General features: G+C 43.8%; 2 protein-coding genes across 2 annotated transcripts in view; both read left to right on the top strand.

Annotated features, from left to right (window-relative positions):
- The window catches only part of lzts3b (leucine zipper, putative tumor suppressor family member 3b), a 25,195-nt gene extending 13,823 nt beyond the window's left edge, over window positions 1-11,372 (top strand). The window contains exons 4-6 of the mRNA XM_067414571.1: window positions 870-1,190; window positions 6,525-6,755; window positions 10,063-11,372. Of these exons, the coding sequence (XP_067270672.1) occupies window positions 870-1,190; window positions 6,525-6,755; window positions 10,063-10,659 (1,149 nt within the window). The 3' untranslated portion in view covers window positions 10,660-11,372. The remainder of the gene's footprint in view (window positions 1-869; window positions 1,191-6,524; window positions 6,756-10,062) is intronic.
- A 5,363-nt stretch (window positions 11,373-16,735) lies between these two features.
- Window positions 16,736-26,742, top strand: ubox5 (U-box domain containing 5). Its single transcript, XM_067414575.1, has 4 exons — window positions 16,736-16,800; window positions 18,912-19,929; window positions 25,109-25,231; window positions 26,361-26,742. Exons 1-4 carry the CDS (start codon window positions 16,747-16,749, stop codon window positions 26,549-26,551), a joined length of 1,386 nt encoding a protein of 461 aa, XP_067270676.1. The 5' UTR covers window positions 16,736-16,746; the 3' UTR covers window positions 26,552-26,742.
- Window positions 26,743-27,805: the final 1,063 nt, after the last annotated feature.

Genomic DNA, 27,805 nt, shown 5'->3' with positions numbered 1-27,805 from the left:
CTGCCCCTAAATCTACACATCACACACACAAACACACACACACACACACACACACACACACACTGCCCCTACCCCTAAACCTACTAATAATGATGTAGGTAATGTCCTCATATTTCACCCTCTCCTGTAATACCTGTGTCATACTCATAGAATTATACACATTTGTGTCCTCATATGTCACAAAAACCTGCCCACACTCAAACACACACACACACACACACACACACACACACACACACACACACACACACACACACACACACTCTCAGTCACAGTCACACACTCAAACACACACTCAGTCACAGTCACACACTCAAACACACACTCAGTCACAGTCACACACTCAAACATACTCAAACACACACTCACACACACACAAACTCAGTCAGTCACACACGCGAACACACACTCACACACTCAAACACACACTCACACACTCAGTCACAGTCACACACTCGAACACACACTCACACACCCACACTCAAACATACACTCAAACACACACTCACACACACAAACTCAGTCAGTCACACACTCACACTCAGTCACACACTCACACACTCAGTCACACACTCAAATATACACTCAAACACACACTCACTCACACACACACTTAGTCACAGTCACACACTCGAACACACACTCACACTGAAACACACACTCACACTCAAACATACACTCAGTCACAGTCACACACTCAAACACGCACTCACACTCAAACACACACTCAGTCACAGTCACACACTCAAACACGCACTCACACTCAAACATACACTCAGTCACAGTCACACACTCAAACACGCACTCAAACACACACACTCAGTCACACACTCAGTGCTCGGAGGGATTTTACCATGACTGTTCCTCAGGTGATCCACATGCGGCGTAACCTGGACCAGAGCGAGGCGGCCATTGCTCAGGTGTTCGAGGAGAAGCAGCGCGTGTGGGAGCGCGAGATGGAGGACCTCAGGCAGAACTACACGGGCCGGCTCCAGCAGGTCAGCCATCGGGCCCAGCGCTCACAGCTGGCTCTGCAGAACCACATCGGCAGGCTCCAGCAGGACCAGGCCCGGCTGCAGGACCAGATCAGCGGCCTGAGGAGCCACAGGGAGGAGCTGGAGAGGAAGTGCCTGGAGTACCGCAGGGAGCAGGCCGACATACTGCCCCGCCTGGAGGAGACCAAGTGGGAGGTCAGAGGAGCACCAATACATCATTTACTATCAGTACAAATAAAAGAAATACGCCATTTTGTATTAGTCAGTAATCAAACACGAAGCCTCACACACACACATTATGACTTTACTTGTTAGGGCACATGACTATTACCTAATTCAAAATTAATTAAAAACCCGTAACCACAATTACATATTACTAAATTAATTAGTTAATCAATCAACTTTATTTATATCACGCTTTTATAATGCCAAATGTTTCAAAGCAGCTTCAGTGTTAAACAGGATAATACTGCAACTAGGGGTGGCTCGATACCACCATTTTGGCTTCGGTACGGTATTACAATCTAATACCGAAGTACCGATATTAAATCGATACCACACGGGCTGATATTAGCGCGGGTATAATGCACACGAATGAGTGCAAGTTTTGAGTTTATAAACTGGGAAATTACCACAAATGTTCATTAGTAAATTAATCAGCAAAGCTAATCACATCAAATCATTTAAAAACTTTCTTGTGAGAAATAATTGCAGCAAAAATCTCTCAATATTAGCAAACTGCTTCTGGTTTCAAAAGACATCGCACTAGACTAAAGCAATCTGCATAATCCGATTCAACATTTCACGCTCGTCTCGGGACGGATAACGCAAATCATTTGAACACGCAAGTGAAATTATAGCATTTCGTAAGAACAGTTACAGGAGATATGAGCTCATAACAACACACACACACACACGCCTGTCACTTAGAGCTACTCGTGCAGTACGCGTGCAAATATAATGAGATCTAAATGTCATTTGTTGAAACGGACGCTGGAGATTTTGGGATATTCGATCTTATGTTAGGCTGTGTGTGTGCGTTGATCAGTGTTAAAAGAAAATGAATGTCTAAATGATCCGCTGACCTGTCGATCTCTTCAGAAGTCTTAAAGTCAGGATAGTGACAGATGCTTCTTGGCTGGGTTTGATGGCTCTTCATCAGTTTTATAAGCTAAGTAATTACACATTTCACTTCTACTCCTCTCTTTATTAATTCGTTTTGGGCATCTTGAGTGAGTTTCGACTGCTTTATCCATTTTGTCCGTCTATGTTGTTGTCACATTTGCCGGTTGTTTCGGGTCAGTTTGGGTATCGCGCGTCCATCTAGCGGTGAACTTCGGAAAAGCAGCAGCATATATACCGAAATGTGCAAAATCATGATATCGTACCGTTTTAAATAAAATATATACACCGGTATTTTTCCAGAACCGGTATACCGCGCATCACTAATTGCAACAGATTTGGCTGTACAGTCGTTCTGGAGAAAACAGTGATGTTATCAGCTTATTTTAATTTATCAGAGAGCGACAATGTTGGCAGATCAGTATTATAGTTTATGCAATTAAATAAGTGTATGTTTAGTTGAATAACTTGGATCATAATGTTAGTGTCCCCAACTGAGCAAGCCAAGCCAAAGGCGACCAAAGGAACCGAAACTCCATCAGGACATGAGGGAGAAAAATAAACCTTAGAGAAACCAGACTCAGTTCTCCTCTGGCCTATTAACACACAGTGGAGGATTATTATTCTGGACACCGCACAGCTCAGAAATCATATTAGAGCCGAATATTTGACATTTCAGGGTATCCTGGAAGAGACGGGTTTATTTAGGATGGGGCGTCGATTACACAAGAGTATGAATACTTAAAAGATCGGAATTATTGCGGCAAAGACGGGTTTTGAGCATGTCGTGCCGGTGAGGCAAATTCAGAGGAGACACCAATTGACTCGGCTCAGCAGACACTCCAGGATGAGCTGGTCATGTCCAGACGCAGGTCCACCATCCGATCGGACACGGCCCAGATCCGGGATAAACAGAGAGACTAACATTAGTGTAGATGTCACTCTTTTTATGATGTAACGAGTACATCAGGTGTTATGGGAAGTGTTCCCGGTTCCGGCTGACCTAGTTAATGCAGCCGAACAATCAGTCAATTGATTTCAATAATGAGAGTTAAAAATGTTCTATGTGTATGCCATAGTAAAGAGATGTGTTTTTAGTCTAGATTTAAACTGGCAGAGTGTGTCTGCTTCCCGAACAATGCTAGGAAGACTATTCCAGAGTTTAGGAGCTAAATAGGAAAAGGATCGACCGCCTGCAGTTGATTTAGATATTCTAGGTATTATCAACTGGCCAGAGTTTAGAGACCGCAGTAGACGTGATGGAGTATAATGCGTTAAGAGCTCGCTTAAGTACCGGGGAGCTAAACTATTTAGTGCTTTGTAAGTAATAAGCAAGATTTTAAAATGTATGCGATGTTTAATAGGGAGCCAGTGCAGTGTTGACAGAACTGGACTAATATGATCATACTTCCTGGTTCTTGTAAGAACTCGAGCTGATTTTGGACCGTTTAAAGGTCCCATTCTTCGCGATTCCATCTTTCAAACTTTAGTTAGTGTGTAATGTTGCTGTTAGAGCATAAATAATACCTGTACAATTATAAAGCTCAAAGTTCAATGCCAAGCGAGATATTTTATTTAACAGAAGTTCCCTTTCAAAGCCGACAGCGAGCGGCCGGTTTGGACTACAGCCCTGCACTTCCTGCTGTGATGACGTCACTAGAACCGTTTGTTGACGAACCCTCCGCCCACAAGAACACGCAAATTCGGGGGCGTTGTCCTTTTGCTCTCGCAGGTCGAGAATAGGAAGCGTTGTTTTTGTAGAGTGTGTTTGTCGCCATGCCATTGAAACGCTGTTATTTTCATCCCGGAGTCAAATCAAACCTTCCCACAGACGCTGCACGTAGAGATCAATGGCTACACTTTATGTTTAACTCGGTTCTGGAAAATTATATTCACAATTTAAAACTATGTGCAGCACATTTTGCTGAGGACTGCTTCCTCAATCTCAATCAGTTCGGATTCGCAGAAAGATTATTCTTAAAATATGACGCAGTTTCCTCTTTTTCTGGAGAAGGCGTCGTTTATGGACCACAACCGGTAAGTGTATTTTATTATTTAAGTCGGTCCGTTTAACAGTTTATGTAACTCATGACACAAAGTGCAACGCTGTTTAGCTTTGTTAACTAACGTTAGATGGTAATTGAAACTAATCCGAAAAACGTAGCATATAAAAGTGTAGTAATTCATTCAGGCACCATCGACTGTTGGTGTTTGTAATGATCAGTTTAAACGACTGAATAGACAGCTGACCGTTCTGAAACATTCGGCAAAAGTCTTTCCTGAGCAGGTTGTAATCGATCCTCTTCGATATTCTCCGGGTCTGATTCCGGCTCAAATTGATAAGGCAATATAGACATTTTTGCAATAACATTGAGCGCGCGTATCTCCCCGTTATGGTAAGAGGCGGGACCTTTCCAAGCAAAGTGCGCTAAGCTGCTGTCCAATCACAGCGCGGGAAGCACTGGCCCAATCAGAACTCGTTACGTGTTTCTAAAGGAGAGACTTCATAGAACAAGGAAATCATCAGGCCGTTTGTAGGCGCTGTACAGATAAGTCAATTGTGAAAAATACTGTTTTTTTACACGCGAAACATGAACTCATGTTATATTGCACACTGGAAACATAATCAAAGCTTCGAAAACACATGAAGAACGGGACCTTTAATGGTCATGAGCCTCAACAAGTAAAGTCACAACATAATACCTTTATAAATCATTAGCTAATGATTAATTAAAGCAGAAAACTGGAAGTTGAAATGCATGGCTCTGACCCGTTGTGGTCATATAATATGTTATTTAAAGGGGCGGTGAAATGCTGTTTCATGCATACTGAGCTTTCCACTGTTAAAGACTTGGATTCCCATCCTAAACATAGACAAAGTTTCAGAAACTAATGTTGGACGTTTGATGGAGTATTTCTGTGTCAAAAATACTCCTTCCGGTTTCTCACAAGTTTCGGAGAGTTTTTTTCGAGTATGGCTCGGCTTGACGTTAATAGAGCGGAAGGTCCTTGTATGGGCCGTACGGGCTCTTCTCCCGGTAGGGCGCGCCCGCGTGACTAGAGCGAGAGAGGAAATCCACGGCCATACACACTCTCAGCTGCAGATCCAGTCGTCGTTATAGTCCGCGCTCCACTTTATTCCTATGGGTGACGTCGAGTGACTTTAACGCGTCCGCACAGTATTCTGGGAAGGCAGCGCTGCATTTGAACCGATTTGAACGCAGAAATGACGGGAAGCTTCACAACATCGCTTCAGTCGCGTCGCAAAAGTGGATCTCCACCGTTCACTGCTTTCAGGACTTCACCAAATCATACCAAAGAAGTGTGTTTTTGACAGAGCGGTCCCAGCGATAAAGGTTCGGTCCTGCTTTGGAAGCAGCCGGTGAGTAAAACTGCTTCAGATGTCTGTGCTGTCGGCTATCGTCGCGTGAGGAAACATCAGTAAACGACACGATCGCGTGCTTCGTCATTCAAATGCGCTAACGGACTCCATTGCTGTTCTCTGTATAACGTTACACTAGTCTGACGTGCAAAACCGTTTTGCTCGCTACTGCTAAGGTTTAGTCGCATACAATAGTCCATAAACCGAATCATGTCCTCATAAACTGCGAGTAAACACACACAAATGTTGACAGGCCACTAAATACAGTCCATACCACAGAGACGGACGTCCTGCTGCTGCTGTTTCTCCTGTTCAGTTTATTTCAGCCTCCGGATCTGATTCTGGATCATATATCTATTAGCTGAATCTGGGTAGCGTTTTCTTCTCCACACTTGAGGACGTCACCGCTTTTTGCTCGTCATTCTTTAGCTCCGCCCACACGATACGCCTCCAGCCGCTCGTTTTTTTCCGGAAAGACTCGGTACAGCCCATATTTCTTTTATAAATATAATAAAACTAAAGACTTTTCGGAGATATGAAGGATGCAGTACCACTCTATAGGTACTCAAGATTGACATGAGATTGACTTGAGTGTTTCACCCCCCCCTTTAATCTATTAATCATGATGAATCTTCATTAGTTGCTGATGCAGTAATCATTAATACATTAACTCATGATTATCTGTGCATTAGTTAAGCATGAATTAGTGCAGCCGTATTGTAAAGTGTTACCGTCGAACCAACTCTGAACTAGCACCCGGTTCATTCTGGTGGAAAAGGGGTATCTGACTTCTTCTGCCAAAGAACCATTTAAAAACCTTTATTTTTAAGAATGTAGAGAACATGATTTGAATTGCATTAATATTTCACAGTTTTACTGTATTTATGATCAAATAAATGAGCAGAAGAGACTCTTACAGACACATAAACTTAACTTTTTGTGCATTATTCATCATAGTGACTGAACTTTTTGGAGTATTTCATGTAAACAGACGAAGAAGACTGACTTGTGTTTGGTTTGCGTAGCTGTGTCAGAAAGTGGGCGAGATTTCTCTGCTGAAGCAGCAGCTGCGGGAGAGCCAGAACGAGGTGACCCAGCGAGCCGGAGAGATGGTGGCCCTCAGGGGTCAGATGAAGGAGCTCAATGCCCAGATGAAGGAGCGCGAGGAGACCATTATCGGCCTGAAGGACTCGTACTCCAACAAGAGCCGAGAGCTGGAGAGATGTGAGGGAGAACTCAAGAGGACGCTGACTGAGGTACACGCATAAACACTACACATATGAAAAGATTTAAAGGGGTGTTTGCATGCGATTTGACTTGTTTAACTTTAGTTAGTGTGTAATGTCGCTGCTTGAGCATAAACAGTCTCTGCAAAGTTACAGCGCTGAAAGTTCACTGCAAACGGAGATATTGTCTTTTAAAGTTACGATTGACTACAAAAATGGCCGGTTTGGACTACAACGAGCTTCTTCCTGGGTTGGTGACATCATAAACCCTCGCTAGTCTCCGCAGATGTGACTTCTGCCCGTAATGGGAAGGGGGCGTGGCCTTAACCTGTGCTTGGCACTTCAGCCAATAAAAACACAGGAAACTACATTTGGCCATCTGACCAATCTAAGACCATTGCGTTTTTCAGAGGGAGGGGCTTCATAGAAGCAGGAAGCAAACGAGCCGCTCAAAGCACAGACAGCGGTGTGGAATAAAGGGAGGATAGAAGAAAAATACAGCGTTTAAAAAAAAAGAAGTATTAAGGCATGAACTGGCCCTTTAACTGATATTACACACTTAAAGGTCCCCCTTTTGCTGGCCCCTCGAGGCATGGACTCCACTTAAGGTGTGCTGTGGCACCAAGATGTTAGCAGCAGATCCTTTAAGTCCTGTAAGTTGTGAGGTGGGGCATCAGACTTGTCTGTTCAGCTCATCCCACAGATGCTCGATTGGATTGAGATCTGGGGAATCTGGAGGCCGAGTCGACGCCTCAAACTGGTTGTTGTGCTCCTCAAACCATTCCTGAAGCGTTTGTGCTTTGTGTCAGGAGCATTATCCTGCTGGAAGAGCCACAGCCACCAGAATACCGTTTCCATGAAAGGCTGAACATGGTCTCAGCAATGCTTAGGTAGGTGGAGCGTGTCAAAGTAACATCCACATGGATGGAGGACCCAAGGTTTCCCAGCAGAACATTGGCCAAAGCATCACACTGCCTCCGCCGGCTCGCCTTCTTCCCATAGTGCATCCTGGGGCCATGTGTTCCCCAGGTAAGCCACACACACACACACACACACCCGGCCATCCACGTGATGTAGAAGAACACGTGATTCCTCAGACCAGGCCACCTTCTTCCATTGCTCCGTGGTCCAGTTCCGATGCTCACGTGCCACTGTTGGTGCTTTCGGCGGGGTCAGGGGTCAGAGGTCACCCTGACTGGTCAGCAGCTATGCCGCCCCATACGCCTCAAACTGAGCTGCTCTGTGTATACACAAATCCGCCGCGAACTTTATGGGCGCCGCCATCTTGCCTGCCGCCATTACTGCATGCCTGCGAAGTGCCTGACGGTGTGACACTTGCCGGTGTCCTCTAATGACATTTCAATGAAAGCGGATCCTGCACATTAAATAAAATGTCTGGTGAAAGGGAACATTGGGTAGATGATGTCAGGCATTGGCCAAAACTTACAGAAAGGTAATTTATTGACAACAGGATGTATTAATGTATAAATGCGTCTGCCAAATGTAATGTAATTAAGACAGCAATAAAACTGAACACTGTCATTGTGAGCTGTGTTGCTAATATTAGGGCCCTGCTTTCCGTGATCACGGAATTGTTTTACACAAACACGTTTTAAGAACATGAAATAACGAACAGTTATGAGGACTCATGCTGCACTTAGAGCAGCGCGCGGCGGTAATGCACGACGCGCTGTAAATGATAACAGAAAATAAATAAAACATACATGCCTGTTACAAAGGGACTTTAAGTCACAATTACACAAATGTAACTTCGTAGTTTTCTCTATTGTTACTGGCATATGGTACGAGCCCACTGCCTGAAAACCTCACGACACTGATTCATACGCAGCGGCTGATCCGTGATGTAGGATGCAGTATCTGGCCAATCCATCCCGAACTCATGCCCTGTAGTTTAGGTTCTGATGCTCATCGCATGCCGGATGATTAATAAAATAATCTTATACCTGTAGGAACATGTAATCTATTGCTACAACTGGTCGTGGCTATTTATTGCAGCTTGTGAACATATGCATGAGCACATCGGTAGGTCACGCAAGTTTACGTGCTGATTTAATAAGGCCATATTTTTTGTAACTGATCATTTCATATATGTCTAACGTTAATTGTGACTAGGTCCGTTTGTAATGGACACGTATGCTTTAATTATTCTCTTTCTTTAAGTGGTTTTCTTTACGTTCATCACAGCGCGCCGTGCATTACTGCCGCGCGCTGCTATTTATTTATATATTAATCAATTAATTGTATAATTATTGAAAGTATCAAGATTTACAAACAAATATCGCTGCATAAAATCAAAAAGGTAGGCTATTATAACATGACATGAGGGGAGAATCAGTCATTGTTAAGCTATTAACCTCATTTGAGAAGTGTTTTCGTGTACGCACTGCTCTAAGTCCTTAGCAGCAAGGCACGCAGTAATGGCGGCGATGCTTTACTTCCGTGTTTCACCGGATTTGTGTATTCTGACAGCTTTCTATCAGAACCAGCATTAACTTCTGGAGCAGTTTGAGCTCCAGTAGCTCGTCTGTTTGATCGGACCCCACGGGCCAGCCTTCGCTCCCCACGGTCATCAATGAGCCTTGGCCGCCCATGACCCTGTGGCCGGTTCTCCACTGGTCCTTCCTTGGAGCACTTTTGATAGATACTGACCACTGCAGACCGGGAACAGCCCACAAGAGCTGCAGTTTTGGAGATGCTCTGACCCAGTCGTCTAGCCGTCACAATCTGGCCAAACTCGCTCAAATCCTTACGCTTGCACATTTCTCCTGCTTCACACACATCAACTCTGAGGACAAAATGTTCACTTGCTGCCTAATATATCCCACCCACTAACAGGTGATCATCAATGTGATTCACTTCAAAGTAAACAGATGAAATATGTGAATTGAGTGTCAAACTGCTGAAATCACGTGACATTGGTGATCCGAATCATGAATCGATTCGCTGATTCATAACCGTTTGAATCTTTATTTTAGGATTGAACACAAACGCGGAAGAGAAGCCAATGCTGAATAAAGTCGTAGTTTTTGTTATTTTTGGACCCAAATGTATTTTGGATGCTTCAAGAGACTCTAATTAACCCACTGATGTCTCATATGGACTACTGTGATGATGTTTTTATTCCCTTTCTGGACATGGACAGTATAGTGTGCATACACTTGCATACGCTCTCGGACAAAATATAAAATATCTTAAACTGTGTGTGAAGATGAACGGAGGTCTTACGGGTGTGGAGCGACATTAGGGGGAGGAGTTAATGACAGACATTTCATTTTTGGGTGAACTAACCCTTTAATGTGGTTTGGTGTGTCTGCAGGTGTCGATGTTGCGTGACAAGCTGGTGGTGTTTGAGGCCGAGGTTCTGGGACTGAAACGGGCTCTAAACGAGCTGAGCTGCAGGAATGAACACGCCATCAGCGGAAGCAGTAGTTTACCGTGGGCTGGACTGCACTCGCCACGCACGCCCGAAGCCCTAACCGTCGACTCCTTCCTCAGCCTGCAGAGCGACGAGGCCAAAGCGCGGCGGCAGGAATCGGGCGACCTGAGGCGGCAGCTGGAGCGTCTCCAGAGCGAGCTGTGTGTGGAGCGGCAGCAGCGAGAACGTCAAGCTCTCACATTTGCTCAGGAGCGCCACACTTGGCAGGACGAGAAAGAGCGTGTACTAAAGTACCAGGCCCAACTTCAGCTTAGCTACGTGGAGACACTGCAGAGAAATCAGGCATTGGAGGAGCGGGTCGGGCAGCTCGGAGCCAAATTAACCACAACACCCGGATCTCCGCCGCCCATCAGCCTCTCCATTCCTGTTCCGGTGACTCTATCTCCAGACGATCCCAAAACGCCGGCTCTCCATCAGCTTGCGCCTCCGTGGCCGGGGCCTTCTCGTCTGGAGCGGATCGAGTCCACTGAGATTTAGACATTAATCTTTTTCAGAGACAATCGACATCTGTGCAAAACAGAGACCCCAACGCACTAAAGAGGGCTGAGCTGACAGAAAGACGAATCCAGTTGTAAATCGTAAAGAGATGCACATTTTTCACCTTTTGATATCTGGTCATCAGCGATATGGAAGAGTCTCTTCTGCTCATTTATCTGCTCATAACTCCAGTAAAGCAGTGTAATATTCCTCCAGTGTAGATCATCTGTTCTCTGTGTGAATATATAGTAAAGTGTGATTTATTCCTGTGATCAAAGCTGAGTTTATCATCATTACTCCAGTCTTCAGTGTCACATGATCCTTCACTAATCATTCTCAGATGAGGATCTGATCATCAACACATTTAGGATTATTATCAGTATATTAGGAGTGTGTTTATGGGGATTTTTGCCAAGCCCAACCCTTGAAAACAACCCCAAACCATAATCCCCCCTCCACCAAACTTTACACGTGGTACAATGCAGTCAGGCAAGTCCCGTTCTCCTGGCGACCGCCAAACCCAGACTCATCCATGTGATTGTCCGACTGAAGCGTGATTGGTCGCTCAGAGAACACGTCTCGCTGCTCTAGAGTCCAGTGGCGGCTGCTTTACTCCACGGCATCTCACGCTTTGCATCGGAGGGGGCGGTCGTGCGCGTTGGGTCCGCAAGACCCCATTTCGCCTGCCGGTGTGCAGCGCATTTTTTGTAACTCCGCGCGCAGCTCTGCATACGAAGATGAACGAGTTCTCTGGGAATCTAGCCGAGCATGACATCTCATCACACCGGCCCCAGTTTGCACATGAGGTGCTTATATTTACTGAATGCAGAAATAAGCCATTTTAAATAAAAATCCTTGTTTAATCAAGTAAATAAATAAACCACGACACTAAAGTTTAGTGAAATTAGGAAATATGTAAGCGATCGTTAATTTAGTGCATATTTTGTTCTCATGTCACATGTAATAATATCAAGCCAAGGTTTACTGAGTTTGTTGTGTGTCTTTTGGTGAAATGAACTAAAATAAATATCATCACCTACTTCTTCTCAACGCTTTTTCCTGTTGGTTTATAGAACAATTACTTCGAGTCGCCCCTGTCATTTCAAAGAACAGCACAACGGCGAGTGCGTCAACTAAAAACGCCTCGTCTGTTTGGGGAGGAGTGCGCGCAGTCAGCGGAGCCAGGCGAAAGTATAAACAAGGCTTAAGGCTTGAATGCAGGTGTTAGATGCAAATCCTCATCTGAGAGTGATTAGTGAAGGATCATGTGACACTGAAGACTGGAGTAATGATGATAAACTCAGCTTTGATCACTGGAATAAATCACACTTTACTATATATTCACACAGAGAACAGATGATCTACACTGGAGGAATATTACACTGCTTTACTGGAGTTATGAGCAGATTCATGAGCAGAAGAGACTCTTGTTGAAATCGTAATAACTCCAAATGGACCGGTCTGTGTATCACAGAGGGATGTGCTGTGTATTTGAATGAATCTGGAAGCTTTGGTGATGGTTTGGTGTTTCAGGGATTGTGGGAGCATCAGTTCCCATCATCACTGCTCCTGCCTGCAGTGACAACACGTGAACACCAGGGGTCATGAGACGACACACAGAGGGCTCCTATCTGCAGATAGAATTACTTGAAAAAAAGAAAAGTTGTTTGTCTCCGTTTTTTTTTTTTTTTTTTTATTTGGTGCAAAAAAGCCAACCGATCTTGCTTTGACTTCTACATTGGTGTTTCTGGAAGGTTGTCTGAGAGTTGCTGCTATGTTCTGTGTTGTGGGTAGACAGGCAGGCTGTGAATATGATGGTTATTTATGTGAAATCGTTATTTACAGTATACCAACATATTGCGTGTGAATATTTTGAAAAGATGAAAATTACTGTTATTTCATTGTTCTGATTATTGTGAATTAATAAAGCCAATATTTTAGCTTTGATTTTCTGTAACATGACCTGTTGAAAAACAAAAAAAAAACATCTAAAACCAGCCTATACTTGTAAGCTGGTCTTAACTAGTTTTAGCTGGTGTTCAACTGATTTTAGCTGGTATAAGCCAGTACTCAGCTGGTTTAAGCCGGTGTTCAGCTGGTTTAAGCCGGTGTTCAGCTGGTTTAAGCCGGTGTTCAGCTGGTTTAAGTCGGTGTTCAGCTGGTTTAAGCCGGTGTTCAGCTGGTTTAAGCCGGTGTTCAGCTGGTTTAAGTCGGTGTTCAGCTGGTTTAAGCCGGTGATCAGCTGGTTTAAGCCGGTGTTCAGCTGGTTTAAGCCGGTGTTCAGCTGGTTTAAGCCGGTGTTCAGCTGGTTTAAGCCGGTGTTCAGCTGGTTTAAGCCGGTGTTCAGCTGGTTTAAGTCGGTGTTCAGCTGGTTTAAGTCGGTGTTCAGCTGGTTTAAGCCGGTATTCAGCTGGTTTAAGTCGGTGTTCAGCTGGTTTAAGTCGGTGTTCAGCTGGTTTAAGTCGGTGTTCAGCTGGTTTAAGCCGGTGTTCAGCTGGTTTAAGTCGGTGTTCAGCTGGTTTAAGTCGGTGTTCAGCTGGTTTAAGTCGGTGTTCAGCTGGTTTAAGTCGGTGTTCAGCTGTGTTTAAGTCGGTGTTCAGCTGGTTTAAGCCGGTGTTCAGCTGGTTTAAGCCGGTGTTCAGCTGGTTTAAGCCGGTGTTCAGCTGGTTTAAGTCGGTGTTCAGCTGGTTTAAGTCGGTGTTCAGCTGGTTTAAGTCGGTGTTCAGCTGTGTTTAAACTGGCGTTCGGCTGGTTTAGACTGGTTTAAGCCAGTGTTCAACTGGTTTAAGCTGGTTTAAGATGTACAGCTGTTTTTAGCTGCTGTGTAGCTAGTTTCAGCTGGTTTTAGCTGGTTTAAGCAGCTGTTTAGCTAGTTTAAACTGGTTTAAGCCTGTGTTCAACTGGTTTAAGCCGCTGTTTAGCCAGTTTTAGCTGGTTTAAACTGGTGTCCAGCTGGTTTAAGCCAGTTTAGTTGGTGTTAGCTGGTTTAAGCCAGTGATCAGGTGGTTTTAGCTGGTTTAAACCTGTGTTTAGCTAGTTTTAGCTGGTTTACAGCGGTGTTAAGATGGTTTAAGTCACTGTTTAGCTCATTTTAGCTGGTTTAAACTGGTGTTCAGCTGGTCTTAGCTGGTTTAAGCCAGTTTTCAGCTGCTGTTAGCTTGTTTAAGCCACTGTTCAGCTGGTTTTAGCTGGTTGGTCAGATGGTCTCTCAGCCTGACCAGCTAAGGAAGTGTTCAAACCCCTCTAAAACCAACCTGCTAGACCAGTTATGACCAGACCAGAAGACCAGCCAATCGTCTTAAGCTGGTTTTGGTTCTTCTTCTTTTTCAGCAGGGAATACTATGAAATGGTTCAAATGCATCAATTTCCAAAACTATATTCCTTTCGTTGTAGTTCTGATGTAATTATTTGATTTGATGTAATTAATTTATTTAGAGAACAAATTATATGTTTTTATACTTCTATTGTTTGTATGTATGTTACTGTAATGACTTGCGTAAAAATACTCAATCAAAAACACATTAAACAATAAAGATACACCAATCCGTATAATCTTTTTTGAGACATTTGATAAATAAACATTGTATAATTTTCCATTAAAACCAACATGTACTTTAAAGAATACCACATCCATGACCATTTAGACAGGTATATTTATATTTTTCTGTTCTGGAACAAAACAAATATATAGCTACAGTCAAAACCCAGTTGATATAGTCAACCACTGATATAAATAATACATATATATAAAATAAAAATAAAGCTTACCTTATGAGGCCTGTTACATGAAGCTAGCTGAACAAACTTGAGTTTCAGAATATGTTTAGAGTTGACAAATCCTGCTTCTGATAGAAAGAAACACATAACACAGAGATGCTAAGTTAGTGTTAGCTGGCTAAAGCCTGTTTTTAGATGTTTTAAACTGGTATTCAGCTGGTTTAAGCCAGTTTAGAGCTGGTTTATACTGGTTAACACTGATTTTCAACTGGTTTAAACTAGTTTAAGCCTGCAAACAGATGGTTCAGCTGCTGTTTAGCTGGTTTAAACTGGTAAATAACGCAATTTAAGTTCAACTGTTTAGACAAAAAAATATATAATTTTGATTCCATGTTTTTTTAAATAAATCAGGTAATGAGAGAACTTCTTTTGTGAAATCCGAATGTTTTAGTGTTTCGTTACTCGACTCGAATGAATTCACTATCATGAATATAGCTACTTGAACATATTGTGGACACGTATAGTTATGTTTACGTTGTGTGTGGATATATTTTTGCGCGTTCCTCTCCGTTCAAAACAAGTGCGTGCGCGAGGAAATAATTCGAGACTACATAATTAACCTTCTAATTTATATTACTGTAATGATTAAAAAGATTAATTAGTTTGTAAATATCTTATACGCAAGCCAAGAAGATAACGGTTGGGTCGTTTCCCGCCTCCGGGTGGCAGCAGTGAGCCGCGCGCGCCTATATGCTCCCGGAAGCAGCTGTGACGTCAGCGCCGCCGCTGTTCTTCTCCCGCGGGTGAGTTTTGTTTTCATTAGTGTAACTCAAATGTGTGATTGTCGGAGTGTTTGTGTGCTTTATTTAAGGTTTTCTCGGTCTATTAAACTCTTTCTGTCCGTACGATCGTCAGGCATGTTTGATGCCAAATTAATCACTAACAAACACGACATAATAAAATAAACAATGCGCATTTATTTTATTTATTTATTTTGAGTGTATCACGGTAATGTTATTTTATTCCCCATATGTTCATTGGAAAAGCCAGAGAGAGAGAGAGAGAGTGAGTGTGTGTGTGTGTGTGTGTGTGTGTGTGTGTGTGTGTGTGTGTGTGTGTGTGTGTGTGTGTGTGTGTGTGTGTGTGTGTGTGTGTGTGTGTGTGTGTGTGTGTGTGTGTGTAATGAGCACAACATTATGATGTCTGACAGGTAAAGTTAAAAATGGGCAAGCGTAAGGATTTGAGCGAGTTTGGCCAGATTGTGACGGCTAGACGACTGGGTCAGAGCATCTCCAAAACTGCAGCTCTTGTGGGCTGTTCCCGGTCTGCAGTGGTCAGTATCTATCAAAAGTGCTCCAAGGAAGGACCAGTGGAGAACCGGCCACAGGGTCATGGGCGGCCAAGGCTCATTGATGCACGTGGGGAGCGAAGGCTGGCCCGTGGGGTCCGATCAAACAGACGAGCTACTGGAGCTCAAACTGCTCCAGAAGTTAATGCTGGTTCTGATAGAAAGCTGTCAGAATACACAGAGCAGCTCAGTTTGAGGCGTATGGACCAGTCAGGGTGACCTCTGACCCCTGACCCCGCCGAAAGCACCAACAGTGGCACGTGAGCATCAGAACTGGACCACGGAGCAATGGAAGAAGGTGGCCTGGTCTGAGGAATCACGTGTTCTTCTACATCACGTGGATGGCCGGGTGTGTGTGTGTGTGTGTGGCTTACCTGGGGAACACATGGCCCCAGGATGCACTATGGGAAGAAGGCGAGCCGGCGGAGGCAGTGTGATGCTTTGGCCAATGTTCTGCTGGGAAACCTTGGGTCCTCCATCCATGTGGATGTTACTTTGACACGCTCCACCTACCTAAGCATTGCTGAGACCATGTTCAGCCTTTGATGGAAACGGTATTCTGGTGGCTGTGGCTCTTCCAGCAGGATAATGCTCCTGACACAAAGCACAAATGCTTCAGGAATGGTTTGAGGAGCACAACAAACAGTTTGAGGCGTCGACTCGGCCTCCAGATTCCCCAGATCTCAATCCAATCGAGCATCTGTGGGATGTGCTGAGCAAACAAGTCTGATCCACCTCGCAACTTACAGGACTTAAAGGATCTGCTGCTAACATCTTGGTGCCACAGCACACCTTAAGGGGAGTCCATGCCTCGACGGGTCAGCAAAAGGGGACCAACATTATATAATGTTATATCATAATCTTATGCCTGATCGGTGTATATGATGTGTATAATGTACTTTATAAGTGTATTTTTAAAGCGTTAGCTTCAGTAACTGCTGAGTGCCTGTAGTGTTGATTATGACTGATGGTTTCTTCCTCTAGTGTGTGTAGATGACGTCTTCATCATCTTCATCTTCATCATGGTGCTCAACCTCTGCTTGCCACATTTCCAGACCTCCATTCAGTGCAACAAGGTACCGCACAACTGACCTCTTCAGTGAAGCTTGACCTCATGTTTCACAACCACTGCAGTGACACACTTACACAATAGACTGCATTTATATAGCTCTTTTATCCAAAACGCTTTACATTTTTGCCTCACATTCACCCATTCACACACCGACGGCGATGTCAGCCATGTAAGGCGACATCCAGCTCGTCGGGAGCAGCTGGGGTTAGGTGTCTTGCTCACGGACACCTCGACACTTGGTCAGGTGGAACCAGGGATTGAACCACCAACAACCTACATTTGTAGACAACCTACATGAACCACTGAGCCACTGCCGCCCCTACACTATACTGTCCATGTCCAGAAAGGGAATAAAAACATCATCACAGTAGTCCATATGAGACATCAGTGGGTTAATTAGAGTCTCTTGAAGCATCCAAAATACATTTGGGTCCAAAAATAACAAAAACTACGACTTTATTCAGCATTGGCTTCTCTTCCGCGTTTGTGTTCAATCCTCAAATAAAGATTCAAACGGTTATGAATCAGTGAACTGATTCATGATTCGGATCGCGTGCCAAACTGCTGAAATCACGAGACATGGGCGATCCGAATCATGAATCAATTCGCTGATTCATAACCGTTTGAATCTTTATTTGAGGATTGAACACAAACGCGGAAGAGAAGCCAATGCTGAATAAAGTCGTAGTTTTTGTTATTTTTGGACCCAAATGTATTTTGGATGCTTCAAGAGACTCTAATTAACCCACTGATGTCTCATATGGACTACTGTGATGATGTTTTTATTCCCTTTCTGGACATGGACAGTATAGTGTGCATACACTTGCAGACGCTCTCGGACTAAATATAAAATATCTTAAACTGTGTGTGAAGATGAACGGAGGTCTTACGGGTGTGGAGCGACATTAGGGGGAGGAGTTAATGACAGATGTGTGTGTGTGTGTGTGTGTGTGTGAGTGTGAGTGAGAGTGTGCTTTAAGGAATTCTGCAGTCGATGTAATTTATGTTGATCAGTGTGGGAGGCTAAAGCTCTGATGGAGAGGACCATAAAGTTCAACTAAACTATAACTAATAAATAATAATAAAACCTGGATAAATGATTAAAAACGATACTAAAACAGCACAGATGTACACTTACCATACGGAAGCTGTAGATCCTTCAGAATGAGATGCAGGAAAGGCCAAAGCTCTCAAAGCTGGCATGAAAAGGTGAAGAAAGAGGGAACATGATGAGTGTAAACGCTGACGGCATTGTGTGTGTGTGTGTGTGTTTGTCTCTTTATGCGACAGACGAGGGGCTTGTGTGCGTCTCGGCTGACCTTGCAATGTTCTGTACCAAGAATATGTGCAGCGTGCGGGTCCTTCAACCTCTCGCTGTGTGTGTGTGTGTGTGTGTGGGCATGTTTTTGTGACATGAGGACTCAAATGTGTATAATGCCATGGGTATGACACAGGTATTACAGGAGAGGGTGAAATATGAGGACATTACCCATGGCCCCACTTTACAAAAGGCTTATAAATCACACAGGAGGAGTTTTTATGAGAAAGTAAAAATGCTGAATGTTTCCTGTGATGGATAGGTTTAGGGGTGCTGTGTGTGTGTGTGTGTGTGTGTGTGTGTGTGTGTGTGATGGGTAGGTTTAGGGGCTGTGTGTGTGTGTGTGTGTGTGTGATGGGTAGGTTTAGGGGTGCTGTGTGTGTGTGTGTGTGTGTGTGTGTGTGTGTGTGTGTGTGTGTGTGTGATGGGTAGGTTTAGGGGCTGTGTGTGTGTGTGTGTGTGTGATGGGTAGGTTTAGGGGCTGTGTGTGTGTGTGTGTGTGTGTGTGTGTGTGTGTTGGGTAGGTTTAGGGGCTGTGTGTGTGTGTGTGTGTGTGTGTGTGTGTGTGTGTGTGTGTGTGTGTGTGTGTGTGTGTGTGTGTGTGTGTGTGTGTGTGTGTGTGTGATGGGTAGGTTTAGGGGCTGTGTGTGTGTGTGTGTGTGTGTGTGTGTGTGATGGGTAGGTTTAGGGGCAGTGTAAGGGGATAGAAAATACGGTTTGTACAGTATAAAAACCATTACACCTATGGAATGTCCCCACATTTTTAACAAAAACAAATGTGTGTGTGTGTCTGACAGCTGTGTGCCGACGGCTATGACGTCTCCAACCTTCTGTCCGAGGATCCTCTGGCACGGCGGCGCGGATTCAAGCTGGAATATTTCCTCCGTCCTCCAGTCCTCGTGACTCTGAGCTTCCGGCTGCGGGTGGAGCTGTGCCGGCTGGATGTGGAGCTGTGGCCCTGGGGCATGGATCAGGGCCGGAGATCCCGCAGGATCGAAATCTTGGCGTGTTCGGAACACGACGGCCCATTCCAGCTCGTATCCCGCTGCGATCTTCAGGAGGAGCTCCAAATCTGTTTCCAGCATCCGGCATTCCGACCTCAGGATCCGAGATTTTCCGAGCCTCCGCCTTCGCCTCCTCCCGGAGCTAAAATGGAAAATCTGTGGAGATCGCTCAAATCTGTCACTCAACTCAGAATCGGCATTCCCTACAGCGGAGCTGCGTGTGCTCTGGGAATAAAATCCCTCTCCGTGTGGGCGTCGCCTTCTCCTGGCTGTCCTGCTTCTGAACGGGAAAAAATTTGGGAAGCACACCTAAACAGCCTTACGAAAACAACCCACTCGACTGACGCGCCTCCCAAAGCGGATCCTGTTATCACATCCGAAATCCCGGAGGAATTCCTAGATCCTCTGACACAAGAACTCATGGTTTTCCCGATGATCCTTCCCAGCGGGATGAACATTGATAACAGCACGTTAGAGGAATATCAGAAGAGAGAGGCGACATGGGGTCGGCTTCCCAACGACCCGTTCACCGGCGTTCCTTTTTCCCGGAGCTCCAAACCTCTTCCCAATCCGCTCCTCAAAACCCGGATCGACCGGCTGGCTCTGCATTCGGGATGCACAGGAGTCGGGAGCAGGAATAACCTCCTGAATAAACCACAGCCCTCCAGACTCGCGTCCGCGGAGGAATCCGGGAGAAAATGTGGTCCGTACGGATTACAAACGCAAACCCGATCCGCTAAAAGGAAGCACGAATCCAGTTTTCCGTCCACCAGCTCTAATCCTGTGAGGAAAACTCCCCAAACTCCCTCAGGTTTGACTAAACCACATGAGTGTGTCATGAGCACAAAACTAGGATAAGGGATTAAGCCGGGATATCTTGGTGATCTTGTCATCTAAATGTAGTGCACCGCTGTCGTGTAAACGTAGCCTGAAGGCACACTCACACCAAGAACGATAACGTAAGATAACTGTATATTAGCGTATAAACTGAGCCAAGATCACCAAGATATCCCGGCTTAATCCCTTATCCTAGTTCTGTGCAATGGGCCCCAGGGCCACACGGAAATTGTGGGATTTCGGCGTGGAATTTTTTGAAAAATCTGCAGAATGGTTTTAAATGCGTTCCCGTTTTTCGTGTGTTTTCGAGGCTTTAATTGTGTTAACAGTGTGCAATATAACATGAGTTCATTTTTCGCGTGTAAAAAAACACCAGTTACAATAACCGGCAGTTTCAACACACTGCTCACACTAATTCGCCTCTTTATTCTGTGTATTAATTATTAAGAAAAAGAAAAAAACTCAAGACTACAATGGGGACGTTTAATGCCTGGTTTAGACTACAAGATATTTTTGTCTGTTACGATAGTCACTGTGTCAGATTACGCGATTTTTACTCCTAAAATCTTGTCGTGTCCTGGACTACAAACATGTCAGACTACCAGGGCTGTAACGATATGCGATATGAAATCGAAATCGCAATACGCAGGTCCACGAACCTGTATCGCGATCTGAGAAGGCAGAATCGCGACACACCCCTTCCAACTCCCAGAATTATCCTTCCTGTCCAGGTCCAACTTTTAATTCAGCAGTATGGCAACATTTCAGCTACCCGGTGGAGAACAAGGATGGCAATCGTGTAGTTGACAAGACCCACACAATTTGCCGTAAATGTTTCAAGAAGCTTCCCCAATCGGCTGGCAACGTGGTGTGAGCGTGGCGTTTCTGTTGCGTGTCATCCGCGGGGCGGCTGCGTGGCGTTTTCTCTTTCTTTGCACACCAGAAGCGTGTCTGACGCGGCGCTTCTGCTGGTATTGATGAGGAGGCCCTATACTTCATGTTAAATATATATTGCCTATTGGTACCGCAAAGAAAACGTCGGCAGTAGCCTATTGACCATACAGATATATGGTATTGACGGCAAAATAGGCTACAGAATACTGTACAGAATAAAACAGTTTTGTCCCCCCCATATCGAGGTTTGTATCGTACCTTGGGTCAAAAATCGTGATACGAACCGAATCGTGGGTTTGGTGTATCGTTACAGCCCTACAGACTACACATTGCTACTCGACCAATCATCGCTTGCCGTCACGACGTGCATGATGTCATCGACTTCCAGATACACGAGCGTAAACAAACGATGTCTGAAGCAGTGTGTTTTGGCTGTTTTATGTTTAGAAAAGCGCAAAAATAGAAAGAAAACCCAACAAAGGACACGTTCCTGGCTTGCTGGAGGAGGACATTATGGGCTGGCAAATCCTCCACAGAGAACTTGAGGTAAAATATTGTTCTTTTTATATTAAATATTCAGTTATTAGCCAGAAGTAAAAGCTTGCCATCTTTTAAGCTTAAATTCCAGTAACGTTACTCGCCGGGCTCCTGAAGGGCTTCCGCTATCGTTCGCCAGCATTTTGCTTATTTGGTTGTGGTAGTCCGTCGATGACACACCGTACAGGCAGTACTGTTGCCACAACTCCACGAAGCTTTCCTCCATTTTATAATTCCACCTAAAGTTAGCCGCTCCGTCATCTCTCATGCGTTTCGCTGTGTTTGAAAGCTGTGTACGAAAACTGTCTGTGCTCCGGTTGGTCAGCGTCACACGTGACAGAACCCGTCGTGAAGGACTGCAAAAAAAATTAAACATGCTAGTCTTTCTGTCGTGACGTCGTGAACTATCGCAGACGCGGATTCGGTTGTCGTATCCTATGACACACTCTGCGAGATGAAACGATCGATTCTTGCGCCCCGACGTACATTATCGTTTACGAATCCCTATGACACCTTACGTCAAACAGATCGTGCCAAATTCAGGCTAATAGCGTGTAGTCTGAACCAGGCATAAGGGAGTTCAGAATCTCTTACACTGATATAGAGAATAATTCCCGCTGGAGGGACTTTGTGCTTTGTCAAATGGCAACATTACACACTAAAGAAAGATGGACATGTAAAAAAGCATAATAGGTCTTCTTTAAAGATTTTAAAGGTCCCGTTCTTCGCGTGTTTTCGAAGCTTTGATTATGTTTACAGTGTGGAATATAATATGAGTTCATGTTTCACGTGTAAAAAAACAGTATTTTTCACACAGTTGACTTATCTGTACAGCGCTGTTTCCTCTGTCCTACAAACGGCCTGATGATTTCCTTGTTCTATGAAGTCCCTCCTTCAGAAACACGTAACGAGTTCTGATTGGGCCAGCGCTTCCCGTGTTGTGATTGGACAGCAGCTTAGCGCACTTTGCCCGGAAAGGTCCCGTCTCTTACCATAACGGGGCGATGCAAGCGCTGAATGCGCGCTCTTCTCCACGTGGGAGAGCAACGAGACCACGCCCCCTATTTTGCGTGTTCTTGTGGGCGGAGTCAACAAACGGTTCTAGTGACGTCATCACAGCAGGAAGTGCAGCGGTGTCGTCCAAACCGGCCGCTCGCTGTGGGCTTTGAAAGGGAACTTCTGTTAAATAAAATATCTCGCTTGGCATTGAACTTTGAGCTTTATAATTTTACAGGCATTATTTATGCTCTAACAGCAACATTACACACTAACTAAAGTTTGAAAGATGGAATCGCGAAGAACGGGACCTTTAAAAAGATCTAAAAATATTGGAACTAAAAGCATTACAAATAAAATATCAAATATTCACTACTTAACTTTTATTTAAGGTTTACAATACACATCCAAATAGATTTAAAAAATAAAATAAAGCTTGATCTCTTATTGCAGGTTATATCCACTAAAAGATGGAGAAAATATTGATTTATTAATTGTATTGTAGACAATTCATTAATTAAACAATTTCATATCATTCAACAATAACGCAAAATAAATAAATACCTACTGAAGTAAATAAAGTAAGTATTTTTAATCGCTATAAATAAGTACTTTCTGTTGAGAAGTGACATTTCCTTAACTGCTCTGTGGCACATACAGTACATACACACACACATGCTGTTCATACACACACACACACACACACACACACACACACATGCTGTTCATACACACACACACATACTACACATCCTGTACATACACAAACATACACACACACACACATGCTGTTCATACACACACACACATACTACACATCCTGTACATACACAAACATACACACACACACACACACACATGCTGTTCATACACACACACACATACTACACATCCTGTACATACACAAACATACACACACACACACACACACATGCTGTTCATACACACACACACATACTGCACATCCTGTACATACACAAACTTACACACACACACACACACATGCTGTTCATACACACACACACATACTGCACATCCTGTACATACACAAACATACACACACACACACACACACATGCTGTTCATACACACACACATACTGCACATCCTGTACATACACAAACTTACACACACACACACACATGCTGTTCATACACACACACACATACTGCACATCCTGTACATACACAAACTTACACATACACACACACACACATGCTGTTCATACACACACACACATACTGCACATCCTGTACATACACAAACTTACACACACACACACATGCTGTTCATACACACACATGCTGTTCATACACACACACACATACTACACATCCTGTACATACACAAACATACACACACACACACACACATGCTGTTCATACACACACACACATACTGCACATCCTGTACATACACAAACTTACACACACACATGCTGTTCATACACACACACACATACTGCACATCCTGTACATACACAAACTTACACACACACACACACATGCTGTTCATACACACACATGCTGTTCATACACACACACACATACTACACATCCTGTACATACACAAACATACACACACACACACACACACATGCTGTTCATACACACACACACATACTGCACATCCTGTACATACACAAACATACACACACACACACACATATGCTGTTCATACACACACACACATACTACACATCCTGTACATACACAAACATACACACACACACATGCTGTTCATACACACACACATACTGCACATCCTGTACATACACAAACTTACACACACACACACACACATGCTGTTCATACACACACACGCACGCACATATAAAACACACACATACAAACATACACACTCACTCAAACTCACACACACAAACAAACACACAAACTTTGACACACATACACAAACTTACACACACCAACCCTCACACACACACAAACATAGACTTACAAACACACACACACTCACTCACAAACATACAAACACGTATACAAACAAACATACATACACACAAACATACACACAATACACAAACAAACACACACTCATAAACAAACACAATCACATACACACACAAACGGTGAGCAAAAAGGTTAATGTCAAGCCATGATTATTAGGATTACAAAAAGTTTAAAAAGTACATTTTTGTCTGGTCCACTTCAGCGCTCATCAGGGATTGAGGTGGCCAATCAGAGCAAAGGGGCGGGGCTTCACTCTTCACTAGGGCTGTTTGATTACTAAATGTGTAGAATTGACTCAGTTTCCTGCTTATGGAATCGACTTTCAAATCAAATTAGATTTTTTTTTATGGAATATTGCAGTGTTTATTCTAAATGATTTGGTGCACATCATCATTTTTGTTTATAATCTTGAATCAGAATACCTTCATCTCTTCTCTGATGACGAGGCAAACTGTCAATCACAAGACATCAGCCAATAGAAAACCACAACCGTCCAATCAATTCCCCACAGACACTATCAGGCTCCGCCCTACATTTGCTCTTGTTTGAGAAGCGATTCACTCGATTTACGGCACAATAGAGAAGAAAAGACCAGTGTGACTTTACTTAAAATCCCCTGGCTGTTCGAGACGTGTTGTGTTGTGTGTGTTGTGATGTGTGTTATGTTGTGGTTTGTGTTGTGTTGTGTGTTATGTTGTGTGTTGTGTTATATTGTGTGTTCTACTCTCGTTCTGATGTCTTTCTCTTGTGTTTCAGAGCCGGACTCACATGAGCGAAGATTAGCCGAAAGTCTAGATCAGGCTCTGAACGCGGCGCTGCACGGGTTACCGGTGTTCACTTCACCGAGCGAAAGCACTTCCTGCGTGGACCCATCCGATGGTACGACACACACACACACGCAAACACAATCACACACACATACATATACACACAAACATGTCCACATGGCACATACACACACACTCACAAACACATTTTTGCACACACTTTTGCACACACATATACATACACACACAAACAAACATCCAACTCAGACACACATGCACATACACACGTGCACGTACGCACTCATACGCATATATACACACATACACTCACAAACACAGACACACAAACACATGTACATACATACTCTCACACGCGCATGCATATACACTCACAAATACATGCACACACACTCACACAAACACTCAAAAACTCTCACACACAAACATACACACACATACAAACTCAGACACACAAACACACATGCGCTCACACACATATACACTCACAAACACACGCACACACACTCACACAAACACTCAAAAATACACACACAAACATACACTCGCATACATACATACATACTTACACACATACACACTCACTCACAAACAAACACAAACGTGCACACAACATACATATACACATAAATAAACATACTCTCACACACACATACTCACAAACATACAAACTCAGACATACAAACACATGCGCGCATATTCAGACACACTCAAAAACACACACACATACACTCGCATACATACATACATACATACACACACACGCAACATACATATGCACATAAACAAACATACTCTCTCACACACACATACATATACACGCATACACTCACACACACACACAAACATACAACTCAGACACACACATACACGCGTGCACACACACACACACAGCACTTAATTGTACTGTACAGATTGACATCCTGTGTGTTTCAGTAAATGCTGAATGTTAATGATCTCAGACGGATTTCTTGAGTTCCTGACATGTTGCATTAACCGTGACTCTGCTGATCCCTCTAAACTCCTGTGTGTGTGTGTGTGTCTGTGTGTGTGTGTGTGTCTCTCTGTGTCCGTGTGTCTCTCTGTGTCCGTGTGTATGTGTCTCTCTGTGTCTGTGTCTCTCGGTGTCTGTGTCTGTGTGTGTGTCTCTCTGTGTCCGTGTGTATGTTTGTGTCTCTCTGTGTCCGTGTGTGTCTCTGTGTCTGTGTGTGTGTGTGTTCCAGGTCAGCACAGGTGTGTGTTCTGCGAGTGTGTGTTGTCGGCGTATTCCCCCAGCCTGCCATCCTACGCTCTGCCCTGCGCTCATCTGACCTGTGGGCCGTGTTTGCGGCAGAAAGGCCCGGTTCTGGAGATCTCGTGTCCCACATGCGGCTCATCTGCGGCCGGCTGCGACGTCACACGAGTGCATCACTGAACGCTACAAATATTCACCATCAGCTCATTTATTTGTATATTTTGTGTATCATTTTTCATTAAAATTGCTGAAAAATTAAAAGGACTTTATTATTAATACCTGCAGGTAAATTGTGTATCTACAATACATTTAAAGGGCTAGTTCACCCAAAAATGAAATGTCTGTCATTAACTCCTCTCCCTAATGTCGTTCCACACCCGTAAGACCTCCGTTCATCTTCACACACAGTTTAAGATATTTTATATTTAGTCCGAGAGCGTATGCAAGTGTATGCACACTATACTGTCCATGTCCAGAAAGGGAATAAAAACATCATCACAGTAGTCCATATGAGACATCAGTGGGTTAATTAGAGTCTCTTGAAGCATCCAAAATACATTTGGGTCCAAAAATAACAAAAACTACGACTTTATTCAGCATTGGCTTCTCTTCCGGGTTTGTGTTCAATCCTCAAATAAAGATTCAAACGGTTATGAATCAGCGAATCGATTCATGATTCAGATCACCAATGTCACGTGATTTCAGCAGTTTGACACACATATATATATATATATATATATATATATATATATATATATATATATATATATATATGATTCATTCATAATACGAAGCTGTTTATCGCTTGAATCTAATTGGCTGATGAACGTTCTAAGTGCAAATATTTGCAGGCATGGAAAAAGTAGTTCAGGCAGGTCTTGACCGCATTACAGTTCCATATCACTCCGCCCAATGATTTCAGTTATTTCAAATATTACAGCCGACACAACAGCAAAATAACCCAAACCCACAGTAAATGGACTGCATTTATATAGCGCTTTTATCCAAAGCGCTTTACATTTTTGCCTCACATTCACCCATTCATACACCGACGGCGATGTCAGCCATGTAAGGCGCCATCCAGCTCGTCGGGAGCAGCTGGGGTTAGGTGTCTTGCTCATGGACACTTCGACACTTGGTCAGGTGGAACCGGGGATTGAACCACCAACCTTTCGGTTTGTAGACAACCTACATGAACCACTGAGCCACTGCCGCACAGTGACACTGACCAACCAAAGACATATAGTGAACAATAGGATAAAAACAACAAATTATTTCCATGTTTTACCAGCAAAATTACGTTTAATTACGTACGAAACCCATATATTCTCAAACACAGAGAGAGAGAGGGGTAATAAAGGCGCAGTTCTTGTATTTCTGTACATTTCATAATCGGTCTCTATCTGTCTATCTATAAACGTAGATATATATAGT

The sequence above is a fragment of the Pseudorasbora parva genome, chromosome 13 (assembly GCF_024679245.1).
Source record: "Pseudorasbora parva isolate DD20220531a chromosome 13, ASM2467924v1, whole genome shotgun sequence".
Taxonomy (NCBI): domain Eukaryota; kingdom Metazoa; phylum Chordata; class Actinopteri; order Cypriniformes; family Gobionidae; genus Pseudorasbora; species Pseudorasbora parva.
This window is presented reverse-complemented; position numbering and strand designations above follow the sequence as displayed.